A 27,845-nucleotide genomic window follows, 5' to 3' on the forward strand; every position below is an offset into this window, starting at 1 on the left:
TCTACCTACTGAGTCATACAGGACTATACTAGTGTACCATGCTCTACCTACTGAGTCATACAGGACTACACTAGTGTACCATGCTCTACCTACTGAGTCATACAGGACTACACTAGTGTACCATGCTCTACCTACCGAGTCATACAGGACTACACAAGTGTACCATGCTCTACCTACTGAGTCATAAAGGACTACACTAGTGTACCATGCTCTACCTACTGAGTCATAAAGGACTACACTAGTGTACCATGCTCTACCTACTGAGTCATACAGGACTACACTAGTGTACCATGCTCTACCTACTGAGTCATACAGTACTACACAAGTGTACCATGCTCTACCTACTGAGTCATACAGGACTAAACTAGTGTATCATGCTCTACCTACTGAGTCATACAGGACTACACAAGTGTACCATGCTCTACCTACTGAGTCATACAGGACTAAACTAGTGTATCATGCTCTACCTACTGAGTCATACAGGACTACACTAGTGTACCATGCTCTACCTACTGAGTCATACAGGACTACACTAGTGTACCATGCTCTATCTACTGAGTCATACAGGACTACACTGGTGTACCATGCTCTACCTACTGAGTCATACAGGACTACACTAGTGTACCATGCTCTACCTACTGAGTCATACAGGACTACACTAGTGTACCATGCTCTACCTACTGAGTCATACAGGACTACACTATTGTACCATGCTCTACCTACTGAGTCATACAGGACTACACTAGTGTACCATGCTCTATATACTGAGTCATACAGGACTACACTAGTGTACCATGCTCTATTTACTGAGTCATACAGGACTACACTAGTGTACCATGCTCTACCTACTGAGTCATACAGGACTACACTAGTGTACCATGCTCTACCTACTGAGTCATACAGGACTACACTAGTGTACCATGCTCTACCTACTGAGTCATACAGGACTACACTAGTGTACCATGCTCTACCTACTGAGTCATACAGGACTACACTAGTATACCATGCTCTACCTACTGAGTCATACAGGACTACACTAGTGTACCATGCTCTACCTACTGAGTCATACAGGACTACACTAGTGTACCATGCTCTACCTACTGAGTCATACAGGACTACACTAGTGTACCATGCTCTACCTACTGAGTCATACAGGACTACACTAGTGTACCATGCTCTACTTACTGAGTCATACAGGACTACACTATTGTACCATGCTCTACCTACTGAGTCATAAAGGAATACACTAGTGTACCATGCTCTATCTACTGAGTCATACAGGACTACACTAGTGTACCATGCTCTATTTACTGAGTCATAAAGGACTACACTAGTGTACCATGCTCTACCTACTGAGTCATACAGGACTACACTAGTGTACCATGCTCTACCTACTGAGTCATACAGGACTACACTAGTGTACCATGCTCTACCTACTGAGTCATACAGGACTACACTAGTGTACCATGCTCTACCTACTGAGTCATACAGGACTACACTAGTGTACCATGCTCTTGTAATGCAGGATTTGGGTGGGCTTACTATGTTGAAGAATGCCTCATGGATTTTCATTGTGTAGGCTCTGCTCGTGTCCACCTGGTGGATCTAGATGGACACACTGCTCTGCACTGGGCGGCTCTGGGGGGGAACGCTGAAGTCTGCCAGGTCTGTCTTCTCACCTTTATACACTTTTATTATCCCTGAACACTTCTTCATTTGTCTTCATTTTCTTTCCTTATAGACTGTGTTAAGGATGTGTTGTTCAGGTCATTGAGCCGGTTGGCTGGTACTGTAACCTCAGTGTGATGGTCATGGTAGTTGCTGATGGAGAATGGGATCAGTCCTAACGTCCAGGACCAGGCAGGCAGGACTCCTCTCCAGTGTGCTGCTTATGGAGGGTACATCACCTGTATGGCTGTACTACTCATGGAGAACAACGCCGACCCTAATATACAGGACAAAGAGGTAAACACACACACACTCACCGACATACAGTACATACGCACACACACACACACACACAATAAAACACAGACATACACACACACACACACAATCAAACACAGACATACAGTATATATACAGAAACACACAGACACAAAGTGCTCTCCACTGGTCATGTCCTACTGTGTGTGTCTGCAGGGCAGGACAGCTCTCCACTGGTCCTGTCCTACTGTGTGTGTATGCAGGGCAGGGCAGCTCTCCACTGGTCCTGTCCTACCGTGTGTGTCTGCAGGGCAGGACGCTCTCCACTGGTCATGTCCTACTGTGTGTGTCTGCAGGGCAGGACAGCTCTCCACTGGTCCTGTAACAATGGCTATCTGGATGCTGTAAAGCTGCTGCTGAACTCTAATGCCTTCCCCAACCACATGGAACACAATGAGGAAAGGTGAGGAGGATGTGGATGAGGAGGAAGTGCCTCGTCTATAGTTTGGAAGGACATCAGCTCCTACAACAGCAGCAAGTATCGATTTAGATTCAAAAAGTAGCTGTTGGTATTGTCTTGCTAAGGCAATTTAGTTTTTGTGCTGTCTCTCTACCTAGTGGCCTACTAAATTGTATTTTTACTTGTATTTTCCTACTGGCACTGACTGATAACTACAGGTAACTGGCAAGATAAAGGAAACCCCAACATATCACGTCTTAATAGGGCACTGGGCACCACGAGCCAGAACAGCTTCAATGCACCTTGGCATAGATTCTACAAGTGTCTGAAACTCTTGGAGGGATGCGACACCATTCTTCCACCAGAAATTCCATCATTTGGTGTTTTGTTGATGGTGGTGGAAAACACTGTCTCATTCACCATTCCAGAATCAACTGGGTTGAGATCTGGTGACTGAGACGGACATGACATGTGGTTTACATCTTTTCATACTCCTCAAACCATTCAGTAACCAATCATGCCCTGTGGATGGGGGCATTGTCATCCTATATAGGCATAGACATGGTAGCCAAAATAATGTCCTGCACAGCATTTTTATACATGACCCTAAGCATGATGGGATGTTAATTGCTTAATTAACTCAGGAACCACACCTGTGTGGAAGCACCTGTTTTCAATATACTTTGTATCCCTCATTTCCTCAAGTGTTTCCTTTATTTTGGCAGTTACCTGTTACCTGCTATGTTAAGATGAATGCACTAATGTAAGTCGCTCTGCATAAGAGCGTCTGCTAAATTACTAAAATATCAATGTAAAATTACATGTTGTAATTTTCCGAATGAATTTTGTGAATCTATTCTCTGTGTGTGTTGTTTTTCACAAAGCAAGTTCATTAGGTTAAAGATGCACTATGCAGAAATCACTCCACCATTTCCTGGTTACTAAAATTCTAATTCTAATATCAGTTTATGTGACAAAACAATCAAGTATAGTGTAGAGAATCATTGTACCATCTAAACTACTGTGAAATATATCTTCCATAACCAATAATGTTGTATTTTCAGCTGTTTGAAGCTGGTGTACAGATACAAAAAACGTGTGCGTGTGCGTGTGTGTGTGTGTGTGTGTGTGTAGGTACACTCCCCTGGACTACGCCCTCCTAGGGGAACACAGTGAGGTGACTCAGTACATGTTGGAGCATGGAGCTCTGTCTATAGCGGCCATCCAGGACATCGCTGCTGCTTCCATCCAGGCCCTGTATAAAGGATACACCGTCCGCAAGGCCTTCACCGAGAGGAAACAACTACTGATGAGACACGAACAGCTACGCAAGGACGCAGCCAAGTACCATACACACACATGCACACACATAGAAACAAGCATTGTGATCCATCCCCTGCTTAGTACTCTCTGTCAACAACTCTATCATAGTCAACCAGATCATGCCATACACACACACACACATTCTCTCTCTCCCTCTCTCTCTCTTTCTCTCTCTCTCTCTCTCTCTCTCTCTCATCTCCCTTTCTCTCCATCTCTCCCTGTCGTATTCCCCCAACCCATATAGAAACAGTCACACTCTCTCCATATCCATCTTTCCACCTGTCATCCCTGCACACACATACATCTTCTCCCTGTCTCTCGCTCACTCTCTCTCTCTCTCTCTCTCTCTCTCGCTCACACATCCCTCTCTTATAATTCTACACTGTTTGTATAAACGGCCTGTAATGGTCTCTGTGTGCTTGGAACTCCTATTAGGCTTGGATTACTGAAAGGATTCTCCTGTTGTTCTTTGTAACGTCAGGACTAGTTTGTGATGTTGGTCAGGGCTGGTGCAGCGGTAGGGTTTAGATAAGGTTTGAGATAAGGTCGTAACTAGGGTTAGGGTGTATGTGTGTGAGACGTGTGTAATATGTGTCATGATGTCACTCAGGAAACGCGAGGAGGAGCAGCGGAGGCGGGAGGCGGAGCATCAAATCTCATTGGCTAGAACAGAGAAACAGAGGATGTTATTGGCCCGCGCTGAGCAGGAGCATCTGTCATTGGCTGAGACTATGAAGGAACTGTCAGTGTATGAGAGAGAGGCAGGGGGCGGGGCTAATACAGCCTCCAAAGCAGAACAGACCAATAGCAAAGAGGAGACACGGAAACATAGAGGTACGGACATACACACCCAGGAGGCTGCTGAGGGGAGGACGACTCATAATAATGGCTGAAATGGAGTTAATGGAATGTTATCAAACTTTTGTTTGATGAGTTTGATTCCATTCCATTCATTCTGTTCCAGATATTACTATGAGCCCCAATTAAGGTGACGCCAAACTAGTTTTCATTGGGAAGGTAGATAAAGCCTTTTTGATCAAAATCATTCACTTTTGCATGTGAATCCTACTCATTACTGTTCCATTTGAGAAGGCGCTCCTGCCTCACTGCTTTTGCTCGTTCTCGTCACGGGTCATAGACCGGTGCCCTGAAATTATGAACGCCATCTTCATTATCTCCTACCATATTTCACAAGTTGACTGCAGATATTTACTTAAAAAGTAGCTAGAAATATTCAAATGTATTAAAAAAAGAAGTAGTTTAAACAGTATTGACGGTACTGAAAAACCATCCCGTGGCTTTTTCCAAAACCCTGGACTACGGTATATATACGGTAAACCACCCAAACCTAACACACGTATACACACACACTTATACACACACACATATTCACCCACTCTCTCAGTCTCTGACTTCCCTCTCTTTCTCAGCACATAGAAGCAGACCCTCCAGGAGAGGGAAGGAGGCACAGCCAGCCAAAGGACCTGACCCCGTGGTGACCCCTCACCCCTCAGTGACCTCTGACCCCATGCCCCCTGCCCAGGGGTCTAGGGTCAGGGAGCGTCTCTCTCCTGCAGGCTGCAGCCGACCCCCCAGCCCAAAACACAGACCCCCCACCACACCCAGGACCAAGAGACTCACCTCTGCAAACACACACACTCCTTCCAACACACACACTCCCTCCAACACACACACTCCTTCCAAAACACACACTACCTCCAACACACACACTCCTTCCAACACACAAACTCCCTCTAACACACATACTCATTCCAAAACACACACTACTTCCAACACACACACTCCTTCCAACACACACACTCCCTCCAACACACACACTCCTTCCAACACACACACTACCTCCAACACACACACTCCTTCCAACACACAAACTCCCTCTAACACACATACTCCTTCCAAAACACACACTACTTCCCACACACACACTCTATCCAACACAGACACGTCTACTCACCCCACCATGGATCAAGAAGCCCCCAGCACCAGGGAACGCACCCCTAGAAGTAAGAGAGACACACACACCAACACACACAACCCCAGACACAGAACACGCCCTGCCACCGACCATACCACCTCCTCCAGCAAGAACCACACTAAAGCCTCCACACAGTCACGCCGCCCCAGCAGCAAGCCCAGGGAGGGGGACAGAGACCAGGCTGTCTGCACTATCCAACGAGCCTGGAGGAGGTAAGGTTGAAGCCCGACCAGGGATGGTCTGCTTTTCATTCTTCCCATTCCCTCTCCAAGCTGAGCCAGTACTGGGAGTACTGCCATGGAATAGAGCCTGCGGCCCCTTTACCAAAGCAGAGGTGCTCAGGTAGTTTCTCTCTGGCCCAATACCAAGGTTGGCTCTGAGATGGCTTCCCAAACAGCCTGGAGGAAGTGTGTGTATGGTTGAAAGGGGGAGGGGTATACTGTGCTCCACAGTAGCATTCTCTCTTACCAAGAGAGTGTGGCAGTGCCATGTGGTGCCCACATGTGTCTTCCCTCCACACACACACACACACACACCAACTTACACACAGTGTCTCCCCCTCACGCTCTCTGTGGTCTGGCTGCCTGCCCTCCTACCACCAACACCTCCATGACGGGGGAGAGAGGGGGGAGGTGGGGGAGACAGGGGGTATAATCTGGAGCCCTCTCAGTGTTTTAACGAGAGGCTAAAAGTTCAGGCGTGCCATTCTAATAGCTACCAGCAGCCTCTCATTCAGGATCTACTACCCCACATCGGAAAGCCCTCTGTTCCCAGCCGCCAGTAGATGTGTGTGCGTGCGGATGCGTGTACTGATTTAATTGTAGTATACAAGTAATAAGCTTTTTCTACTAAGCTCTTGAAGTATGCCATGGTCGGGTTCAGTTCCCCTAGAGGAAGTGTTATGTATTGATGCTGAAGAGTAGCGGACACAGAATTGAGCCTTGTGGAACCCCTGAGGTTGGACTAATTATTATTTCTCACCCCTCTTAAACCAGCTTTTCCAGGGATACCTGTAACGTTTTTCAGTGAACTGAATAATGTCCAAATGTCATGTGCTGTTTAATATACGAACCGAATAGGTTGGACAAATGAAGGCCTCTATAATGTACCGTGTTCTGGGTGTGTTTGTGTGTAGGTTCCATGTGCGATGCAGATTGAGGGAGGCTTTTGGTGCTGGGAAAAGAGTGGAGCCACCTGAGGTCGCCGCCCTCCTGATCCAGCTGCTCTGGGATAGGCCCGCTTTCCCTGGTCACACCCCTATTAGGACCAAGCCTGAGGCCAGAGTTCCACCCACCAAGACAGCAGCCAAGAGCTCTGTGCTGCAAAGCATCTATGGTAAAGCCTGGCGTTCTGTCCAGAATGTTTGATTCTGTCTTTTTTCATTTAGAAATAAACCAATTCTTAATAGCGCCTAGTCGCCTACTGTGAATGGGTGCATTACTGCCGAGCTGCAACTTCAAACTCCAACATATCTGTATGGAATTAGTATAGGGAGGTGTATAGTCCACTGAATATATTAATATCTGTATGGAATTAGTATAGGGAGGTGTATAGTCCACTGAATATATTAATATCTGTATAGAATTAGTATAGGGAGGTGTATAGTCCACAGAAGATATTAGCAGGCCTCCATCTAAGACATGTACAGTTTCTCGATGAAGGAAAATATTTGTTTCCTGAGGTGATGGTATGACGCTGTTTGGTTTGGATTGTGATGTTGTGTTCAAACAGAATCAGAGTAGCATCAATGCAGAGAGTTAGCAATAACTATTTACCTTATGATGGTAATATACACATGCAATCACACTCAGCTGTGAATACATAGTTGTATAATCATATAGAGATGTGTGTGCGTTGTGTGTTGTAATAACTTCTGGTATGAGTTCGACCCGTAGACACACTTGACCTTCAGCACACATGACCAGGTGATGATGGGAGACTGGGCAGAAACCTACTAGTGCCAACACACAGACATACACACACAACATACACACCGATACAGTCAGATAGACCCCCTACCTTTTCTGGCCTGACGTGGTAGCCCGCCCCCTTTCACACATACACACACTGACAGTCCTGTCGGCTGCTGCTGTGAAAAGTTCAGAGCTGTCAGGGGGAATGTCAGACGACTGCGTAGAGCTGTCTGCTGAACACACACACACACATTCACGGAACCCATTGTCTCTGTCAGACATACAAACCCGTCAACCACATTCACCTGTGTGTGTGTGTACAGAGGTATCGCAGAACGTTGGTGTTTTTCCTATTTCTTTTGTTCAGTTTCGCTCTTCTTTCAGGTTGACATTTCAAAGTCGTTACTTCATTGCTTTCACCATGCATTGTTTGGTGGTACAGGTGTAGTGTTGACAAAAATTGTTATCACTCAAAGGCCCCAGCGGGATTTGAACTCGCGACCCCTGGTTTACGAGACCAGTGCTCTAACCACTGAGCTATGGGGCCTTGCTTTTTACAGTTCAACCAGGAGGTGAAAAGGATTTAAATGATACTCCCTTTCGAGAACGAAGATAGCCACACACCCAACCTGACAGGCAGGTTACCAGTCAGACTCCTAAAACAAAGGACTCTCCCTGATCTCACTTATACAGCTTACCTCAGTTTAGCAGTTACAGTTAGATGCATGAATGAAACCTAAATGAGACGGATTGCAAATGCCCTATTTTACCTTGGTCTTTCCAGAAGGTTTGTGTGTGTAGCGATTCACCATTCAAGCTAGCAGCCTTGGCCAATTTGTATATTTCAGACTTACAACGTTGCTATTTTCTTGTCTTGCAGTAGGCTCTCCAGATGTTTCTGTGTATAGTGTGTGTGTGTGTGTTTGCCTGCGTGCGTGTGTATATATATATGGAGATGATGTGTGTTTGTTGTCTTGTAGGAGGTTCTGTGGCCCGAAGGGGGCGCTCTCTCAGGGGTTCTCAGTCTCAGATACTACTGGACCTGTCACTACGCACACACAGCCAATGTGAGTACTATCTCAGACACACACACACACACACACACACACACACACAGGTGTATTACACACACATATCGCTGGATCACTAGTCACTTTAATAATGCCACTTTAATAATGTTTACATATCTTGCATTACTCATCTTCTGTACACTACTGTTCAAAAGTTTGGGGTCACTTAGAAATGTCCTTGTTTTTTAAAGAAAAGCTCAGCTTCATTAAATAGTACCCGCAAAACATCAGTCTCAACATCAACAGTAAAGAGGCGACTCCAGGATGGTGGCCTTCTGGGCAGAGTTGCAAAGAAAAATACATATCTCAGACTGGCCAATAAAAAGAAAAGATTAAGATGGTCAAAAGGACATAGACAATGAACTCTGCCTAGAAGGACAGCATCCTGGAGTCGCCTCTTCACTGTTGACGTTGAGACTGGTGTTTTGCAGGTACTATTTAATGAAGCTGCCAGTTGAGGACTTGTGAGGCATCTGTTTCTAAAACTAGACACTCTAATGTACTCTTGCTCAGTTGTGCACCGGGGCCTCCCACTCTTTCTATTCTGGTTAGAGCCAGTTTGCGCTGTTCTGTGAAGGGAGTAGTAGACAGCGATGTACCAGATCTTCAGTTTATTGGCAATTTCTCACATGGAATAGCCTTCATTTCTCAGAACAAGAATATAATGATGAGTTTCAGAAGAAAGTTATTTGTTTCTGGCCATTTTGAGCCTGTAATCAAACCCACAAATGCTGATGCTCCAGTTACTCAACTAATCTAAAGAAGGCCAGTTTTATTGCTTCTTTAATCAGAAGAACAGTTTTCAGCTGTGCTAACATTATTGCAAAATGGTTTTCTAATGATCAATTAGCCTTTTAAAATGATAAACTTGGATTAGCTAACACAATGTGCCAGGAGTTATGGTTATGGTTGCTGATAATGGGCCTCTGTACGCCTATGTAGATATTCCATAACAAATCAGCCTTTTCCAGCTACAATAGTCATTTACAACATTAACAATGTCTACACTGTATTTCTGATAAATTTGATGTTATTTTAATGGACAAAAAAATGTTTTTCTTTCAAAAACAAGGACATTTCTAAGTGACCCCAAACTTTTGAATGGTAGTGTATATATTGTGTTTTATACCATCTTTTGCATCTTGCCTATGCCGCTCTGTCATTGCTCATCCAAATATTTATATGTACAGTGGGGAGAACAAGTATTTGATACACTGCCGATTTTGCAGGTTTTCCTACTTCATTTTTATCATAGGTACACTTCAACTGTGAGAGACGGAATCTAAAACAAAAATCCAGAAAATCACATTGTATGATTTTTAAGTAATTAATTAGCATTTTATTGCATGACATAAGTATTTGATCACCTACTAACCAGTAAGAATTCCGGCTCTCACAGACCTGTTAGTTTTTCTTTAAGAAGCCCTCCTGTTCTCCACTCATTACCTGTATTAACTGCACCGGTTTGAACTCGTTACCTGTATAAAAGACACCTGTCCACACACTCAATCAAACAGACTCCAACCTCTCCACAATGGCCAAGACCAGAGAGCTGTGTAAGGACATCAGGGATACAATTGTAGACCTGCACAAGGCTGGGATGGGCTACAGGACAATAGGCAAGCAGCTTGGTGAGAATGCAACAACTGTTGGCGCAATTATTAGAAAATGGAAGAAGTTCAAGATGACGGTCAATCACCCTCGGTCTGGGGCTCCATGCAAGATCTCACCTTGTGGGGCATCAATGATCATGAGGCAGGTGAGGTATCAGCCCAGAACTACACGGCAGGACCTGGTCAATGACCTGAAGAGAGCTGGGACCACAGTCTCAAAGAAAACCATTAGTAACACACTATGCCGTCATGGATTAAAATCCTGCAGCGCACGCAAGGTCCCCCTGCCAGCGCATGTCCAGCCCCGTCTGAAGTTTGCCAATGTCCATCTGGATGATCCAGAGGAGGACTGGGAGAAAGTCATGTGGTCTGATGAGACAAAAATATAGTTTTTTGGTCTAAACTCCACTCGTCATGTTTGGAGGAAGAAGAAGGATGTACAACCCCAAGAACACCATCCCAACCGTGAAGCATGGAGGTGGAAACATCATTCTTTGGGGGATGCTTTTCTGCAAAGGGGACAGGACGACTGCACCGTATTGAGGGGAGGATGGATGGGGCCATGTATCGCGAGATCTTGGCCAATAACCTCCTTCTTGGCCAATAACCTCCTTCCCTCAGTAAGAGCATTGAAGATGGGTCGTGGCTGGGTCTTCCAGCATGACAACGACCCGAAACACACAGCCAGGGCAACTAAGGAGTGGCTCCGTAAAAAGCATCTCAAGGTCCTGGAGTGGCCTAGCCAGTCTCCAGACCTGAACCCAATAGAACATCTTTGTAGGGAGCTGAAAGTCCGTATTGCCCAGCGACAGCCCTGAAACCTGAAGGATCTGGAGAAGGTCTGTATGAAGGAGTGGGCCAAAATCCCTGCTGCAGTGTGTGCAAGCCTGGTCAAGAACTACAGGAAATGTATGATCTCTGTAATTGCAAACAAAGGTTTCTGTACCAAATATTAAGTTCTGCTTTTCTGATGTATCAAATACTTATGTCATGCAATAAAATGCAAATGAATTACTTAAAAATCATACAATGTGATTTTCTGTATTCCTTCTCTCACAGTAGAAGTGTACCTACGATACAAATTACAGACCTCTACATGCTTTGTAAGTAGGGAAACCTGCAAAATCGGCAGTGTATCAAATACTTGTTCTCCCCACTGTATATATTCTTATTCCATTCCTTTACTTAGATTTGTGTGTATTAGGTAGTTGTTGTGGAATTGTTAGTTATTACTGCACTGTCGGAACTAGAAACACAAGCATTTCGCTACACTTGCAATAACATCTGCTAACCATGTGTTTGTAACCAATACAATTTGATTTGATTACGGGAATAGAGTGATGTGGATGAACTGTACAAAATCTGTTTCCTCTGTTAGCATGTTGTTTCCTTCTGTGTGTGTTTTTGCAGTGAGCAGTGTGGAGTGTGTGCACCTGTGTGATGCAGTGGGGCAGGCCAGGCAGTACTCCTACCACCTCAGACCCCACAGCGCTGGACAGGGCCGGGAGAAACACTGACGACTACACACACACCCTGCATGTGTACTTTGTGGCTCACTTGGTAGAGCATGGCGCTTCTACTGCTAGAGTACTGGGTTCGATTCCCAAGACCAGCCATATGTAAAATGTGTGTACGTGTGACTGAGTTGCTTTGTATATAAGCATCTGCTAAATGGCACACATATGTGTGTGTTGTCTTGAAATGATTTACCCAACTGCCTTATCATGGTGGAGTTATTGGCCAGATTGTAAACAGAGCATCTATATACTGACAAGAGGGGGGGCCCCCAATGGTGTAACTATATGAATATGTTTCTGCAGAGGTGGGAACTCTTGAGGGCAGGTTTGCATGTGAACAATGCTGATATAACTGACTTCTCAGAGATGCCACGTGTGTCCACTTATCAGTACAGTTGTAATAACCTAAATATTACTAAATGTATATAATCAATTTTGAGCGTGAAATTGATCACCATATAAAAAATCCCCAATTGGTCTGTGTCATGCTGTATTTTCAGAGTAATCCCTCTGGCATAGCCTCTTCCTCTCAGATTGTACTCTCTGTGCCCAGTATTAACCATGGAGGAGTTCTTGGCCTAATTGTTTATACTACTGGTCACAGGAAGAGAGGACAAAGTTATGAGACCTCACAGGGCACAGTTAAGTCAACCGACATGGTATGTGTGCAAGATAATTTCAACCATACAGAAAATGAACACACACACACACAGAGAGATAACCTTTCCTCCCATGTGGAGAATGAGGCAGTCTGTCAACAGCCGGTCATACAGCCAGCCCACCTGCAGACGCTGACACACACGCCTGCTTGCAGACACACACGCTTCCCGTCAGCCATAACACTTGTACTAGGTTGTAGTCAACTCTACCTCAGTATCTAACTGAGCAGGTTCCCACAGGCATGCGTGCCCCTCCCACTTTCCCCCCTCAGCCATAATAGTAGGTACACAGATGTACACAAGGTCATTTAGGTCCAGAGGGTACATGTGTACCTGTGCTTTCTCTGTAGGACTCTGTGGAGGGGGGTATATTTATGCATTTTATACACACTCCGTTACTCTTTAATTCTACATTATACATCACTTCCTGCCTTAAAGAGATAGTTGACTTAAAGTTAGCCAGATGTTTGTGGCACCTCATCAAGGGGAACTGTCACTTAAGATAGAAACTGCGTTTCAGTGTTGATGCTGTTCACTCTGATGCACTACTGTTGAAACACTATCAGATGTTAAGGCTTTACATTTATGATTCAATACCAACCTCAATGTTAATGTCCATGTTGTTTTTCTACTCTTTTAGAAAACTTCTCAAATAAACACATTGAGTTTCAGTGACTCCAGCTTTATTTTCTCTTTTTGTAATAAAAACAGTAATCAGTTGAGAAATCCTTTAATTCGGTCTTGGAGATGCAGTGTGTGCAGGTGTTAGTTCCAACCCAGCACTGATTCAGGTGATTAGTTAAAGAAGTATGTTAGTGCTGCACTGTAACTAAAGCCTGTACATCCTTTTATCTCTCCAGGACTAGTGGTGGCCACAATATTTAGCAATATGAAGAAGACAGTTGGTTTTGGGCCAGGAATAAAAGCTGAATGAGGAGGACAGAGAGACCGATGGGGAAGACAGGATGTCGGGTTAGACCAGGGGTGTCAAACTCATTCCACAGACGACCGAGTTCTGCAGGTTTTTATTTTTTCCTTTCAATTAAGACAATCAGGTGAGGGGAGTTCCTTACTCATTAGTGACCTTAAGTCATCCATCAAGTACAAGGGTGGAGCGAAAGCCCTCAGACACTATGACCTCCGTGGAATAAGTTTGACATGTGGGTTAGACAGTGGACAGAGAACAGTAAGACGGGCCTGTGGTTGGTTTGGGGCCTAGGTCAGTAGATGTCTCGGAGCCCCAGGTTTCCCCGATGAGTCGCCATGGTTACGCTGTAGCAGTACAGCAGGTCAGTCATCCACTGCTCCTTGGACTCACCTCGACAGTACCTCTGGAACACACACACCATCATTAGAACCTCAGAACACACACCATCATTAGAACCTCAGAACACACACCATCATTAGAACCTCAGAACACACACCATCATTAGAACCTCAGAACACACACCATCATTAGAACCTCAGAACACACACCATCAATAGAACCTCAGAACACACACCATCATTAGAACCTCAGAACACACACCATCAATAGAACCTCAGAACACACACCATCATTAGAACCTCAGAACACACACCATCAATAGAACCTCAGAACACACACCATCAAATAGAACCTCAGAACACACACCATCATTAGAACCTCAGAACACACACCATCATTAGAACCTCAGAACACACACCATCATTAGAACCTCAGAACACACACCATCATTAGAACCTCAGAACACACACCATCATTAGAACCTCAGAACACACACCATCATTAGAACCTCAGAACACACACCATCATTAGAACCTCAGAACACACACCATCATTAGAACCTCAGAACACACACCATCAATAGAACCTCAGAACACACACCATCATTAGAACCTCAGAACACACACCATCATTAGAACCTCAGAACACACACCATCATTAGAACCTCAGAACACACACCATCAATAGAACCTCAGAACACACACCATCATTAGAACCTCAGAACACACACCATCATTAGAACCTCAGAACACACACCATCATTAGAACCTCAGAACACACACCATCATTAGAACCTCAGAACACACACCATCATTAGAACCTCAGAACACACACCATCATTAGAACCTCAGAACACACACCATCATTAGAACCTCAGAACACACACCATCATTAGAACCTCAGAACACACACCATCATTAGAACCTCAGAACACACACCATCATTAGAACCTCAGAACACACACCATCATTAGAACCTCAGAACACACACCATCATTAGAACCTCAGAACACACACCATCATTAGAACCTCAGAACACACACCATCATTAGAACCTCAGAACACACACCATCATTAGAACCTCAGAACACACACCATCAATAGAACCTCAGAACACACACCATCAATAGAACCTCAGAACACACACCACACTTACGTTTTTATTCTAACATGATACTTGTTTAAGCTTCCTTACTACAGTGAGGTTCTGTATAATGTGTTGTAGAGTTGCATTAGCCAGCATGTGGTTGTAGTTGACTGTGTGTGTTTACCGTGAGGTCCTGTATAATGTGTAGTAGAGTTGCGTTAGCCAGCATGTGGTTGAGTAGTTGACTATGTGTGTTTACCGTGAGGTCCTGTATAATGTGTAGTAGAGTTGCGTTAGCCAGCATGTGGTTGAGTAGTTGACTATGTGTGTTTACCGTGAGGTCCTGTATAATGTGTTGTAGTAGAGTTGCGTTAGCCAGCATGTGGTTGAGTAGTTGACTGTGTGTGTTTACCGTGAGGTCCTGTATAATGTGTAGTAGAGTTGCGTTAGCCAGCATGTGGTTGAGTAGTTGACTATGTGTGTTTACCGTGAGGTCCTGCACAATGTGTTGTAGTAGAGTTGCGTTTGCCAGCATGTGGTTGTAGTTGACTATGTGTGTTTACCGTGAGGTCCTGCACAATGTGTTTTAGTAGAGTTGCGTTTGCCAGCATGTGGTTGAGTAGATGACTGTGTGTTTACCTTGAGGTCCTGTACAATGTGTTGTAGTAGTGTTGCGTTTGCCAGCATGTGGTTGTAGTTGACTGTGTGTGTTTACCGTGAGGTCCTGTATAATGTGTTGTAGTAGAGTTGCGTTTGCCAGCATGTGGTTGCGTAGCGCTGTGTGCTGCAGCAGCAGGGACAGTATCTGGGCCAGCTGAGGCAGCTCCTCCTCACACAGGTCCCTAACTCGCAACGACTGCAGAACCAACCGCAACAGCCGGGGAATGCTGCTCAGCGCTGCCACACACGCGCCCCACACTGCCTCCCTGCAGGGAGAGGGAGAGAAAGGTTGGACACAATCTATGCACGCTCCCACACCACCTCCCTACAGGGAAGGATAAAGGTTACACACACAACATGACTGCACAGAGAGGTCACACACAGGCTACCTCTTGTGGTTGTTCTCTGAGGCGGTGTCCTGCTGTAGGGTCAGTAGCAGAGACAGTAGGCTGAGGCAGCAGCGGGACAGGAACCTCAGTAGAGGTTCACTGGGGAGGAAGGACAGGTCCAACAGTCTGGCCACCGCTCTCAACAACCCTGCTGCCATACTGTCTGGTACCACAGCCAGACCAGTCTGGGAGGGAGAGACACAGTTACACACACACACACACACACACACGCACAGAGATGAGTACACACAAGTACACCATCTCACCAGGTTCTTGCAGATGCCGTTCTGCAGCACGTCAAAGCACTGTGAACGAGACCCCAGCGTCTCCAAGCAGTGGCACACTTCCTGTGGGTGGGACATAGACAGTGGTTAAGATCACTTCCTGCTGTTTTAAAGGTCATATTTCACAACATTAATATCATTCATATCGGAGTGTCTCCTGAGTGGTGCAGCAGTCTAAGGCACTGCATCTCAGTAGGCTGGACACATGACATTTTTAACAATGCTTTTTTCTAATAAAAACTAGTTCAATGCATCCACAGTGGAGCCCAGTTTCATAATATTACCATATATCCCAGCTGCCTGCCGTAGTTTTGAAGTGATCACGAAAAAAATCAGGTCTTATTTTAGGGCATTTTTCACCCTGCCAGCTCCTATTAGTTCTATTGAACACTGTGGCACCAACACACCTTCCGAACGTTCTAATCCCAGTTTATTGTACTATGTCACAATGCCTGCTTTACTACTGTTGGCAATGGAGACCTGCACACGTTGTTTATAGTTCAAATGTAAACAACAAAAAATTACTCGTGGAACTCTGAGGTCGTCCCATTGTTTACTATAGGGAAATATAGGCATGTCTGTCTATTTTGCCAAATATCTCGCAATGTGTATATTTAGATTTAAAAAAAATTGGACACCATTTTAATCATGAGAACATCTTTCTAATTATGTAAGGCTGGGCAGTGTATTCATTTGCTATGGGCTTGCGCAAGTGTTCCAGCTTAGCCAACGTTCTTTTGCCATTTTCAGCCTTGGGCGAATTTTGACTCGTTCTATTGTCCAGCCTAATCTCAGTACAAGAGGCGTCACTACAGTCCCTGGTTCGAATCCAGGCTGTATCACATCCGGCCGTGATTGGGAGTCCCATAGGGCGGCGCACAGTTGGCCCAGCGTCGTCCGGGTTTGGCCCTCCTTGTAAATAAGAATTTGTTCTTAACATTTCCACTCCTCCACATCCATCAGATACCTCACCTCACCTCTCCTCTCCTCCACATCCACCAGATACCTCACCTCTCCTTCACATCCTCCAGATACCTCACCTCTCCTCCACATCCACCAGATACCTCACCTCTCCTCCACATCCACCAGATACCTCTCCTCTCTTCCACATCCACCAGATGCCTCTCCTCTCCTCTCTTCCACATCCACCAGATGCCTCTCCTCTCTTCCACATCCACCAGATGCCTCTCCTCTCCTCCACATCCACCAGATGCCTCTCCTCTCCTCCACATCCACCAAATACCTCTCCTCTCCTTCACATCCACCAGCTCCCTCTCCTCTCCTTCACATCCACCAGATAGCTCTCCTCTCCTTCACATCCACCAGATAGCTCTCCTCTCCTTCACATCCACCAGATAGCTCTCCTCTCCTTCACATCCACCAGATAGCTCTCCTCCACATCCACCAGATAGCTCTCCTCTCCTCCACATCCACCAGATAGCTCTCCTCTCCTCCACATCCACCAGATAGCTCTCCTCTCCTTCACATCCACCAGATACCTCTCCTCTCCTCCACATCCACCAGATACCTCTCCTCTCCTCCACATCCACCAGATACCTCTCCTCTCCTCCACCAGATAGCTCTCCTCTCCTCCACATCCACCAAATACCTCTCCTCTCCTCCACATCCACCAAATACCTCTCCTCTCCTTCACATCCACCAGCTCCCTCTCCTCTCCTTCACATCCACCAGATAGCTCTCCTCTCCTCCACATCCACCAGATAGCTCTCCTCTCCTCCACATCCACCAGATAGCTCTCCTCTCCTTCACATCCACCAGATAGCTCTCCTCTCCTTCACATCCACCAGATAGCTCTCCTCTCCTTCACATCCACCAGATAGCTCTCCTCTCCTTCACATCCACCAGATAGCTCTCCTCTCCTACACATCCACCAGATAGCTCTCCTCTCCTTCACATCCACCAGATAGCTCTCCTCTCCTTCACATCCACCAGATAGCTCTCCTCTCCTTCACATCCACCAGATAGCTCTCCTCTCCTCCACATCCACCAGATACCTCTCCTCTCCTCCACATCCACCAGATACCTCTCCTCTCCTCCACATCCACCAGATACCTCTCCTCTCCTCCACATCCACCAGATACCTCTCCTCTCCTCCACATCCACCAGATAGCTCTCCTCTCCTCCACATCCACCAGATAGCTCTCCTCTCCTTCACATCCACCAGATACCTCTCCTCTCCTCCACATCCACCAGATACCTCTCCTCTCCTCCACATCCACCAGATACCTCTCCTCTCCTCCACATCCACCAGATACCTCTCCTCTCCTCCACATCCACCAGATAGCTCTCCTCTCCTCTCCTCCACATCCACCAGATAGCTCTCCTCTCCTTCACATCCACCAGATAGCTCTCCTCCACATCCACCAGATACCTCTCCTCTCCTCCACATCCACCAGATACCTCTCCTCTCCTCCACATCCACCAGATACCTCTCCTCTCCTCCACATCCACCAGATACCTCTCCTCTCCTCCACATCCACCAGATACCTCTCCTCTCCTCTCCTCCACATCCACCAGATACCTCTCCTCTCCTACACATCCACCAGATAGCTCTCCTCTCCTCTCCTCCACATCCACCAGATAGTTCTCCTCTCCTTCACATCCACCAGATAGCTCTCCTCTCCTTCACATCCACCAGATAGCTCTCCTCTCCTTCACATCCACCAGATAGCTCTCCTCTCCTTCACATCCACCAGATAGCTCTCCTCTCCTTCACATCCACCAGATAGCTCTCCTCTCCTTCACATCCACCAGATAGCTCTCCTCTCCTTCACATCCACCAGATAGCTCTCCTCTCCTTCACATCCACCAGATAGCTCTCCTCTCCTTCACATCCACCAGATAGCTCTCCTCTCCTTCACATCCACCAGATAGCTCTCCTCTCCTCCACATCCACCAGATACCTCTCCTCTCCTCCACATCCACCAGATACCTCTCCTCTCCTCCACATCCACCAGATAGCTCTCCTCTCCTCCACATCCACCAGATAGCTCTCCTCTCCTCCACATCCACCAGATAGCTCTCCTCTCCTCCACATCCACCAGATAGCTCTCCTCTCCTCCACATCCACCAGATAGCTCTCCTCTCCTTCACATCCACCAGATAGCTCTCCTCCACATCCACCAGATACCTCTCCTCTCCTCCACATCCACCAGATACCTCTCCTCTCCTCCACATCCACCAGATACCTCTCCTCTCCTCCACCAGATACCTCTCCTCTCCTCCACATCCACCAGATACCTCTCCTCTCCTACACATCCACCAGATACCTCTCCTCTCCTACACATCCACCAGATACCTCTCCTCTCCTACACATCCACCAGATACCTCTCCTCTCCTCCACCAGATACCTCTCCTCTCCTCCACATCCACCAGATACCCCTCCTCTCCTCCACATCCACCAGATACCTCTCCTCTCCTACACATCCACCAGATAGCTCTCCTCTCCTACACATCCACCAGATAGCTCTCCTCTCCTCTCCTCCACATCCACCAGATAGTTTCTCCTCTCCTTCACATCCACCAGATAGCTCTCCTCTCCTTCACATCCACCAGATAGCTCTCCTCTCCTTCACATCCACCAGATAGCTCTCCTCTCCTTCACATCCACCAGATAGCTCTCCTCTCCTTCACATCCACCAGATAGCTCTCCTCTCCTTCACATCCACCAGATAACTCTCCTCTCCTCCACATCCACCAGATAGCTCTCCTCTCCTCCACATCCACCAGATCGCTCTCCTCTCCTTCACATCCACCAGATAGCTCTCCTCTCCTCCACATCCACCAGATAGCTCTCCTCTCCTCCACATCCACCAGATACCTCTCCTCTCCTCCACATCCACCAGATAGCTCTCCTCTCCTTCACATCCACCAGATAGCTCTCCTCTCCTTCACATCCACCAGATAGCTCTCCTCTCCTTCACATCCACCAGATAGCTCTCCTCTCCTTCACATCCACCAGATAGCTCTCCTCTCCTACACATCCACCAGATAGCTCTCCTCTCCTCCACATCCACCAGATAGCTCTCCTCTCCTCCACATCCACCAGATAGCTCTCCTCTCCTCCACATCCACCAGATAGCTCTCCTCTCCTTCACATCCACCAGATAGCTCTCCTCCACATCCACCAGATACCTCTCCTCTCCTCCACATCCACCAGATACCTCTCCTCTCCTCCACATCCACCAGATACCTCTCCTCTCCTCCACATCCACCAGATAGCTCTCCTCTCCTCTCCTCCACATCCACCAGATAGCTCTCCTCTCCTTCACATCCACCAGATAGCTCTCCTCCACATCCACCAGATACCTCTCCTCTCCTCCACATCCACCAGATACCTCTCCTCTCCTCCACATCCACCAGATACCTCTCCTCTCCTCCACATCCACCAGATACCTCTCCTCTCCTACACATCCACCAGATACCTCTCCTCTCCTACACATCCACCAGATACCTCTCCTCTCCTACACATCCACCAGATACCTCTCCTCTCCTACACATCCACCAGATACCTCTCCTCTCCTCCACATCCACCAGATACCTCTCCTCTCCTCCACATCCACCAGATACCTCTCCTCTCCTCCACATCCACCAGATACCTCTCCTCTCCATCCACCAGATACCTCTCCTCTCCTCCACATCCACCAGATACCTCTCCTCTCCTACACATCCACCAGATAGCTCTCCTCTCCTCTCCTCCACATCCACCAGATAGTTCTCCTCTCCTTCACATCCACCAGATAGCTCTCCTCTCCTTCACATCCACCAGATAGCTCTCCTCTCCTTCACATCCACCAGATAGCTCTCCTCTCCTTCACATCCACCAGATAGCTCTCCTCTCCTTCACATCCACCAGATAGCTCTCCTCTCCTTCACATCCACCAGATAGCTCTCCTCTCCTTCACATCCACCAGATAGCTCTCCTCTCCTTCACATCCACCAGATAGCTCTCCTCTCCTCCACATCCACCAGATACCTCTCCTCTCCTCCACATCCACCAGATACCTCTCCTCTCCTCCACATCCACCAGATAGCTCTCCTCTCCTCCACATCCACCAGATAGCTCTCCTCTCCTCCACATCCACCAGATAGCTCTCCTCTCCTCCACATCCACCAGATAGCTCTCCTCTCCTCCACATCCACCAGATAGCTCTCCTCTCCTTCACATCCACCAGATACCTCTCCTCTCCTCCACATCCACCAGATACCTCTCCTCTCCTCCACATCCACCAGATACCTCTCCTCTCCTCCACATCCACCAGATACCTCTCCTCTCCTCCACATCCACCAGATACCTCTCCTCTCCTCCACATCCACCAGATACCTCTCCTCTCCTACACATCCACCAGATACCTCTCCTCTCCTACACATCCACCAGATACCTCTCCTCTCCTACACATCCACCAGATACCTCTCCTCTCCTCCACCAGATACCTCTCCTCTCCTCCACATCCACCAGATACCCCTCCTCTCCTCCACATCCACCAGATACCTCTCCTCCACATCCACCAGATAGCTCTCCTCTCCTACACATCCACCAGATAGCTCTCCTCTCCTCCACATCCACCAGATACCTCTCCTCTCCATCCACCAGATACCTCTCCTCTCCTCCACATCCACCAGATACCTCTCCTCTCCTCCACATCCACCAGATACCTCTCCTCTCCTCCACATCCACCAGATACCTCTCCTCTCCTACACATCCACCAGATACCTCTCCTCTCCTACACATCCACCAGATACCTCTTCCTCTCCTACCCATCCACCAGATACTCTCCTCTCTCCACATCCACCAGATACTCTTCCTCTCCTCCACATCCACCAGATACTCTCTCCTCTCCTCCACATCCACCAGATACCTCTCCTCTCCTCCACATCCACCAGATACCTCTCCTCCTCCCTCCACCAGATAACCTCTCCTCTCCTCCACTCCACCAGATACCTCTCCTCTCCTACACATCCACCAGATAGCTCTCCTCTCCTCTCCTCCACAATCCACCAGATAGTTCTCCTCTCCTTCACATCCACCAGATAGCTCTCTCCTCTCCTTTCACATCCAACCAGGATAGCTCTCCTCTCCTTCACATCCACCAGATAGCTCTCCTCTCCTTCACATCCACCAGATAGCTCTCCTTCTCCTTCACATCCACCAGATAGCTCTCCTCTCCTTCACATCCACCGATAGCTCTCCTCTCCTTCACATCCACCAGATAGCTCCTCCTCTCCTTCACATCCACCAGATAGCTCTCCCTCCTCCACATCCACCAGATACCTCTCCTCTCCTCCACATCCACCAGATGACGTCTCCTCTCCTCCACATCCACCAGATAGCTCGCCTCTCCTCCACATCCACCAGATAGCTCTCCTCTCCTCCATCATCCACCAGATAGCTCTCCTCTCCTCCACATCCCCAGATAGCTCTCCTCTCCTCCACATCCACCAGATAGCTCTCCTCTCCTTCACATCCACCAGATACCTCTCCTCTCCTCCACATCCACCAGATACCTCTCCTCTCCTCCACATCCACCAATACTCTCCTCTCCTCCACATCCACCAGATACCTCTCCTCTCCTCCACAATCCACCAGATACTCTCCTCCCTCCACATCCACCAGATACCCTCTCCTCTCCTACACATCCACCAGATACCTCTCCTCTCCTACACATCCACCAGATACCTCTCCTCTCCTACACATCCACCAGATACCCTCTCCTCTCCTCCACCAGATACCTCTCCTCTCCTCCACATCCACCAGATACCCCTCCTCTCCCTCCACATCCACCAGATACCTCTCCTCTCCTACACATCCACCAGATAGCTCTCCTCTCCTACACATCCACCAGATAGCTCTCCTCTCCTCTCCTCCACATCCACCAGATAGTTCTCCTCTCCTTCACATCACCAGATAGCTCTCCTCTCCTTCACATCCACCAGATAGCTCTCCTCTCCTTCACATCCACCAGATAGCTCTCCTCTCCTTCACATCCACCAGATAGCTCTCCTCTCCTTCACATCCACCAGATAGCTCTCCTCTCCTTCACACTCCACCAGATAGCTCTCCTCTCCTTCACATCCACCAGATAACTCTCCTCTCCTCCACATCCACATCCACCAGATAGCTCTCCTCTCCTCCACATCCACCAGATCGCTCTCCTCTCCTTCACATCCACCAGATAGCTCTCCTCTCCTCCACATCCACCAGATACCTCTCCTCTCCTCCACATCCACAGATACCTCTCCTCTCCTCCACATCCACAAGATACCTCTCCTCTCCTTCACATCCACAAGATACCTCTCCTCTCCTCCACATCCACAAGATACCTCTCCTCTCCTTCACATCCACCAGATAGCTCTCCTCTCCTTCACATCCACCAGATAGCTCTCCTCTCCTTCACATCCACCAGATAGCTCTCCTCTCCTTCACATCCACCAGATAGCTCTCCTCTCCTTCACATCCACCAGATAGCTCTCCTCTCCTTCACATCCACCAGATAGCTCTCCTCTCCTTCACATCCACCAGATAGCTCTCCTCTCCTTCACATCCACCAGATAGCTCTCCTCTCCTACACATCCACCAGATAGCTCTCCTCTCCTTCACATCCACCAGATAGCTCTCCTCTCCTTCACATCCACCAGATAGCTCTCCTCTCCTTCACATCCACCAGATAGCTCTCCTCTCCTCCACATCCACCAGATACCTCTCCTCTCCTCCACATCCACCAGATAGCTCTCCTCTCCTCCACATCCACCAGATAGCTCTCCTCTCCTCCACATCCACCAGATAGCTCTCCTCTCCTTCACATCCACCAGATAGCTCTCCTCCACATCCACCAGATACCTCTCCTCTCCTCCACATCCACCAGATACCCCTCCTCTCCTCCACATCCACCAGATACCTCTCCTCTCCTCCACATCCACCAGATAGCTCTCCTCTCCTCTCCTCCACATCCACCAGATAGCTCTCCTCTCCTTCACATCCACCAGATACCTCTCCTCTCCTCCACATCCACCAGATACCTCTCCTCTCCTTCACATCCACCAGATAGCTCTCCTCCACATCCACCAGATAGCTCTCCTCTCCTTCACATCCACCAGATAGCTCTCCTCTCCTTCACATCCACCAGATAGCTCTCCTCTCCTTCACATCCACCAGATAGCTCTCCTCTCCTACACATCCACCAGATAGCTCTCCTCTCCTTCACATCCACCAGATAGCTCTCCTCCTCCTTCACATCCACCAGATAGCTCTCCTCTCCTTCACATCCACCAGATAGCTCTCCTCTCCTCCACATCCACCAGATACCTCTCCTCTCCTCCACACATCACCAGATAGCTCTCCTCTCCTCCACATCCACCAGATAGCTCTCCTCTCCTCCACATCCACCAGATAGCTCTCCTCTCCTTCACATCCACCAGATAGCTCTCCTCCACATCCACCAGATACCTCTCCTCTCCTCCACATCCACCAGATACCCCTCCTCTCCTCCACATCCACCAGATACCTCTCCTCTCCTCCACATCCACCAGATAGCTCTCCTCTCCTCTCCTCCACATCCACCAGATAGCTCTCCTCTCCTTCACATCCACCAGATACCTCTCCTCTCCTCCACATCCACCAGATACCTCTCCTCTCCTTCACATCCACCAGATAGCTCTCCTCCACATCCACCAGATACCTCTCCTCTCCTCCACATCCACCAGATACCTCTCCTCTCCTCCACATCCACCAGATACCTCTCCTCTCCTCCACATCCACCAGATAGCTCTCCTCTCCTCTCCTCCCACATCCACCAGATAGCTCTCCTCTCCTTCACATCCACCAGATACCTCTCCTCTCCTCCACATCCACCAGATACCTCTCCTCTCCTCCACATCCACCAGATACCTCTCCTCTCCTCCACATCCACCAGATACCTCTCCTCTCCTACACATCCACCAGATACCTCTCCTCTCCTACCACATCCACCAGATACCTCTCCTCTCCTACACATCCACCAGATACCTCTCCTCTCCTACACATCCACCAGATACCTCTCCTCTCCTACACATCCACCAGATACCTCTCCTCTCCTCCACATCCACCAGATACCTCTCCTCTCCTCCACATCCACCAGATACCTCTCCTCTCCTCCACATCCACCAGATACCTCTCCTCTCCTCCACATCCACCAGATACCTCTCCTCTCCTCCACATCCACCAGATACCTCTCCTCCTCCTACACATCCACCAGAGAGCTATCCTCTCCTCTCCTCCACATCCACCAGATAGTTCTCCTCTCCTCACATCCACCAGATAGCTCTCCTCTCCTTCACATCCACCAGATAGCTCTCCTCTCCTTAACATCCACCAGATAGCTCTCCCTCTCCTTCACATCCACCAGATAGCTCTCCTCTCCTCCACATCCACCAGATACCTCTTCCTCTCCTCCACATCCACCAGATAGCTCTCCTCTCCTCCACATCCACCAGATAGCTCTCCTCTCCTCCACATCCACCAGATAGCTCTCCTCTCCTCCACATCCACCAGATAGCTCTCCTCTCCTCCACATCCACCAGATAGCCTCTCCTCTCCTCCACATCCACCAGATAGCTTCCTCTCCTTCACATCCACCAGATACCTCTCTCTCCTCCACATCCACCAGATACCTCTCCTCTCCTCCACATCCACCAGATACCTCTCCTCTCCTCCACATCCACCAGATACCTCTCCTCTCCTCCACATCCACCAGATACCTCTCCTCTCCTCCACATCCACCAGATACCTCTCCTCTCCTCCACATCCACCAGATACCTCTCCTCTCCTACACATCCACCAGATACCTCTCCTCTCCTACACATCCACCAGATACCTCTCCTCTCCTCCACCAGATACCTCTCCTCTCCTCCACCAGATACCTCTCCTCTCCTCCACCAGATACCTCTCCTCTCCTCCACATCCACCAGATACCCCTCCTCTCCTCCACATCCACCAGATACCTCTCCTCTCCTCCACATCCACCAGATACCTCTCCTCTCCTACACATCCACCAGATAGCTCTCCTCTCCTCTCCTCCACATCCACCAGATAGTTCTCCTCTCCTTCACATCCACCAGATAGCTCTCCTCTCCTTCACATCCACCAGATAGCTCTCCTCTCCTTCACATCCACCAGATAGCTCTCCTCTCCTTCACATCCACCAGATAGCTCTCCTCTCCTTCACATCCACCAGATAGCTCTCCTCTCCTTCACATCCACCAGATAGCTCTCCTCTCCTTCACATCCACCAGATAGCTCTCCTCTCCTTCACATCCACCAGATAGCTCTCCTCTCCTCCACATCCACCAGATACCTCTCCTCTCCTCCACATCCACCAGATACCTCTCCTCTCCTCCACATCCACCAGATAGCTCTCCTCTCCTCCACATCCACCAGATAGCTCTCCTCTCCTCCACATCCACCAGATAGCTCTCCTCTCCTCCACATCCACCAGATAGCTCTCCTCTCCTCCACATCCACCAGATAGCTCTCCTCTCCTTCACATCCACCAGATAGCTCTCCTCCACATCCACCAGATACCTCTCCTCTCCTCCACATCCACCAGATACCTCTCCTCTCCTCCACATCCACCAGATACCTCTCCTCTCCTCCACATCCACCAGATACCTCTCCTCTCCTACACATCCACCAGATACCTCTCCTCTCCTACACATCCACCAGATACCTCTCCTCTCCTACACATCCACCAGATACCTCTCCTCTCCTCCACCAGATACCTCTCCTCTCCTCCACCAGATACCTCTCCTCTCCTCCACATCCACCAGATACCCCTCCTCTCCTCCACATCCACCAGATACCTCTCCTCTCCTACACATCCACCAGATAGCTCTCCTCTCCTACACATCCACCAGATAGCTCTCCTCTCCTCTCCTCCACATCCACCAGATAGTTTCTCCTCTCCTTCACATCCACCAGATAGCTCTCCTCTCCTTCACATCCACCAGATAGCTCTCCTCTCCTTCACATCCACCAGATAGCTCTCCTCTCCTTCACATCCACCAGATAGCTCTCCTCTCCTTCACATCCACCAGATAGCTCTCCTCTCCTTCACATCCACCAGATAGCTCTCCTCTCCTTCACATCCACCAGATAACTCTCCTCTCCTCCACATCCACATCCACCAGATAGCTCTCCTCTCCTCCACATCCACCAGATCGCTCTCCTCTCCTTCACATCCACCAGATAGCTCTCCTCTCCTCCACATCCACCAGATAGCTCTCCTCTCCTCCACATCCACCAGATACCTCTCCTCTCCTCCACATCCACAAGATACCTCTCCTCTCCTCCACATCCACAAGATACCTCTCCTCTCCTTCACATCCACCAGATAGCTCTCCTCCACATCCACCAGATACCTCTCCTCTCCTCCACATCCACCAGATACCTCTCCTCTCCTACACATCCACCAGATACCTCTCCTCTCCTACACATCCACCAGATACCTCTCCTCTCCTACACATCCACCAGATACCTCTCCTACACATCCACCAGATACCTCTCCTCTCCTCCACATCCACCAGATACCTCTCCTCTCCTCTCCTCCACATCCACCAGATACCTCTCCTCTCCTCCACATCCACCAGATACCTCTCCTCTCCTCCACATCCACCAGATACCTCTCCTCT

At 48.4% G+C, this 27,845-nt stretch overlaps 2 protein-coding genes and 1 non-coding gene across 3 annotated transcripts in view; 1 reads left to right on the forward strand and 2 right to left on the reverse strand.

Moving 5' to 3' along the window:
• LOC116356745 (inversin-like) overlaps positions 1-13,152 on the forward strand; it is a 100,312-nt gene extending 87,160 nt beyond the window's left edge. The window contains exons 8-17 of the mRNA XM_031803381.1: positions 1,580-1,665; positions 1,819-1,965; positions 2,283-2,389; positions 3,521-3,730; positions 4,320-4,543; positions 5,140-5,358; positions 5,587-5,917; positions 6,841-7,040; positions 8,599-8,685; positions 11,712-13,152. Coding sequence (XP_031659241.1) covers positions 1,580-1,665; positions 1,819-1,965; positions 2,283-2,389; positions 3,521-3,730; positions 4,320-4,543; positions 5,140-5,358; positions 5,587-5,917; positions 6,841-7,040; positions 8,599-8,685; positions 11,712-11,818 — 1,718 coding nt within the window. The 3' untranslated portion in view covers positions 11,819-13,152. The remainder of the gene's footprint in view (positions 1-1,579; positions 1,666-1,818; positions 1,966-2,282; positions 2,390-3,520; positions 3,731-4,319; positions 4,544-5,139; positions 5,359-5,586; positions 5,918-6,840; positions 7,041-8,598; positions 8,686-11,711) is intronic.
• trnat-cgu (transfer RNA threonine (anticodon CGU)) lies at positions 8,093-8,165 on the reverse strand. The gene has a single exon. It is a non-coding gene; the product is annotated as a tRNA-Thr (tRNA).
• The window catches only part of LOC109883487 (testis-expressed protein 10 homolog), a 29,574-nt gene continuing 14,872 nt past the window's right edge, over positions 13,144-27,845 (reverse strand). Inside the window, exons 14-17 of the mRNA XM_031836534.1 lie at positions 16,146-16,226; positions 15,880-16,064; positions 15,546-15,756; positions 13,144-13,808 (exon numbers count right to left, since the gene is read on the reverse strand). Coding sequence (XP_031692394.1) covers positions 13,698-13,808; positions 15,546-15,756; positions 15,880-16,064; positions 16,146-16,226 — 588 coding nt within the window. The 3' untranslated portion in view covers positions 13,144-13,697. The remainder of the gene's footprint in view (positions 13,809-15,545; positions 15,757-15,879; positions 16,065-16,145; positions 16,227-27,845) is intronic.

This window comes from Oncorhynchus kisutch, linkage group LG2 (assembly GCF_002021735.2).
Source record: "Oncorhynchus kisutch isolate 150728-3 linkage group LG2, Okis_V2, whole genome shotgun sequence".
NCBI lineage: Eukaryota > Metazoa > Chordata > Actinopteri > Salmoniformes > Salmonidae > Oncorhynchus > Oncorhynchus kisutch.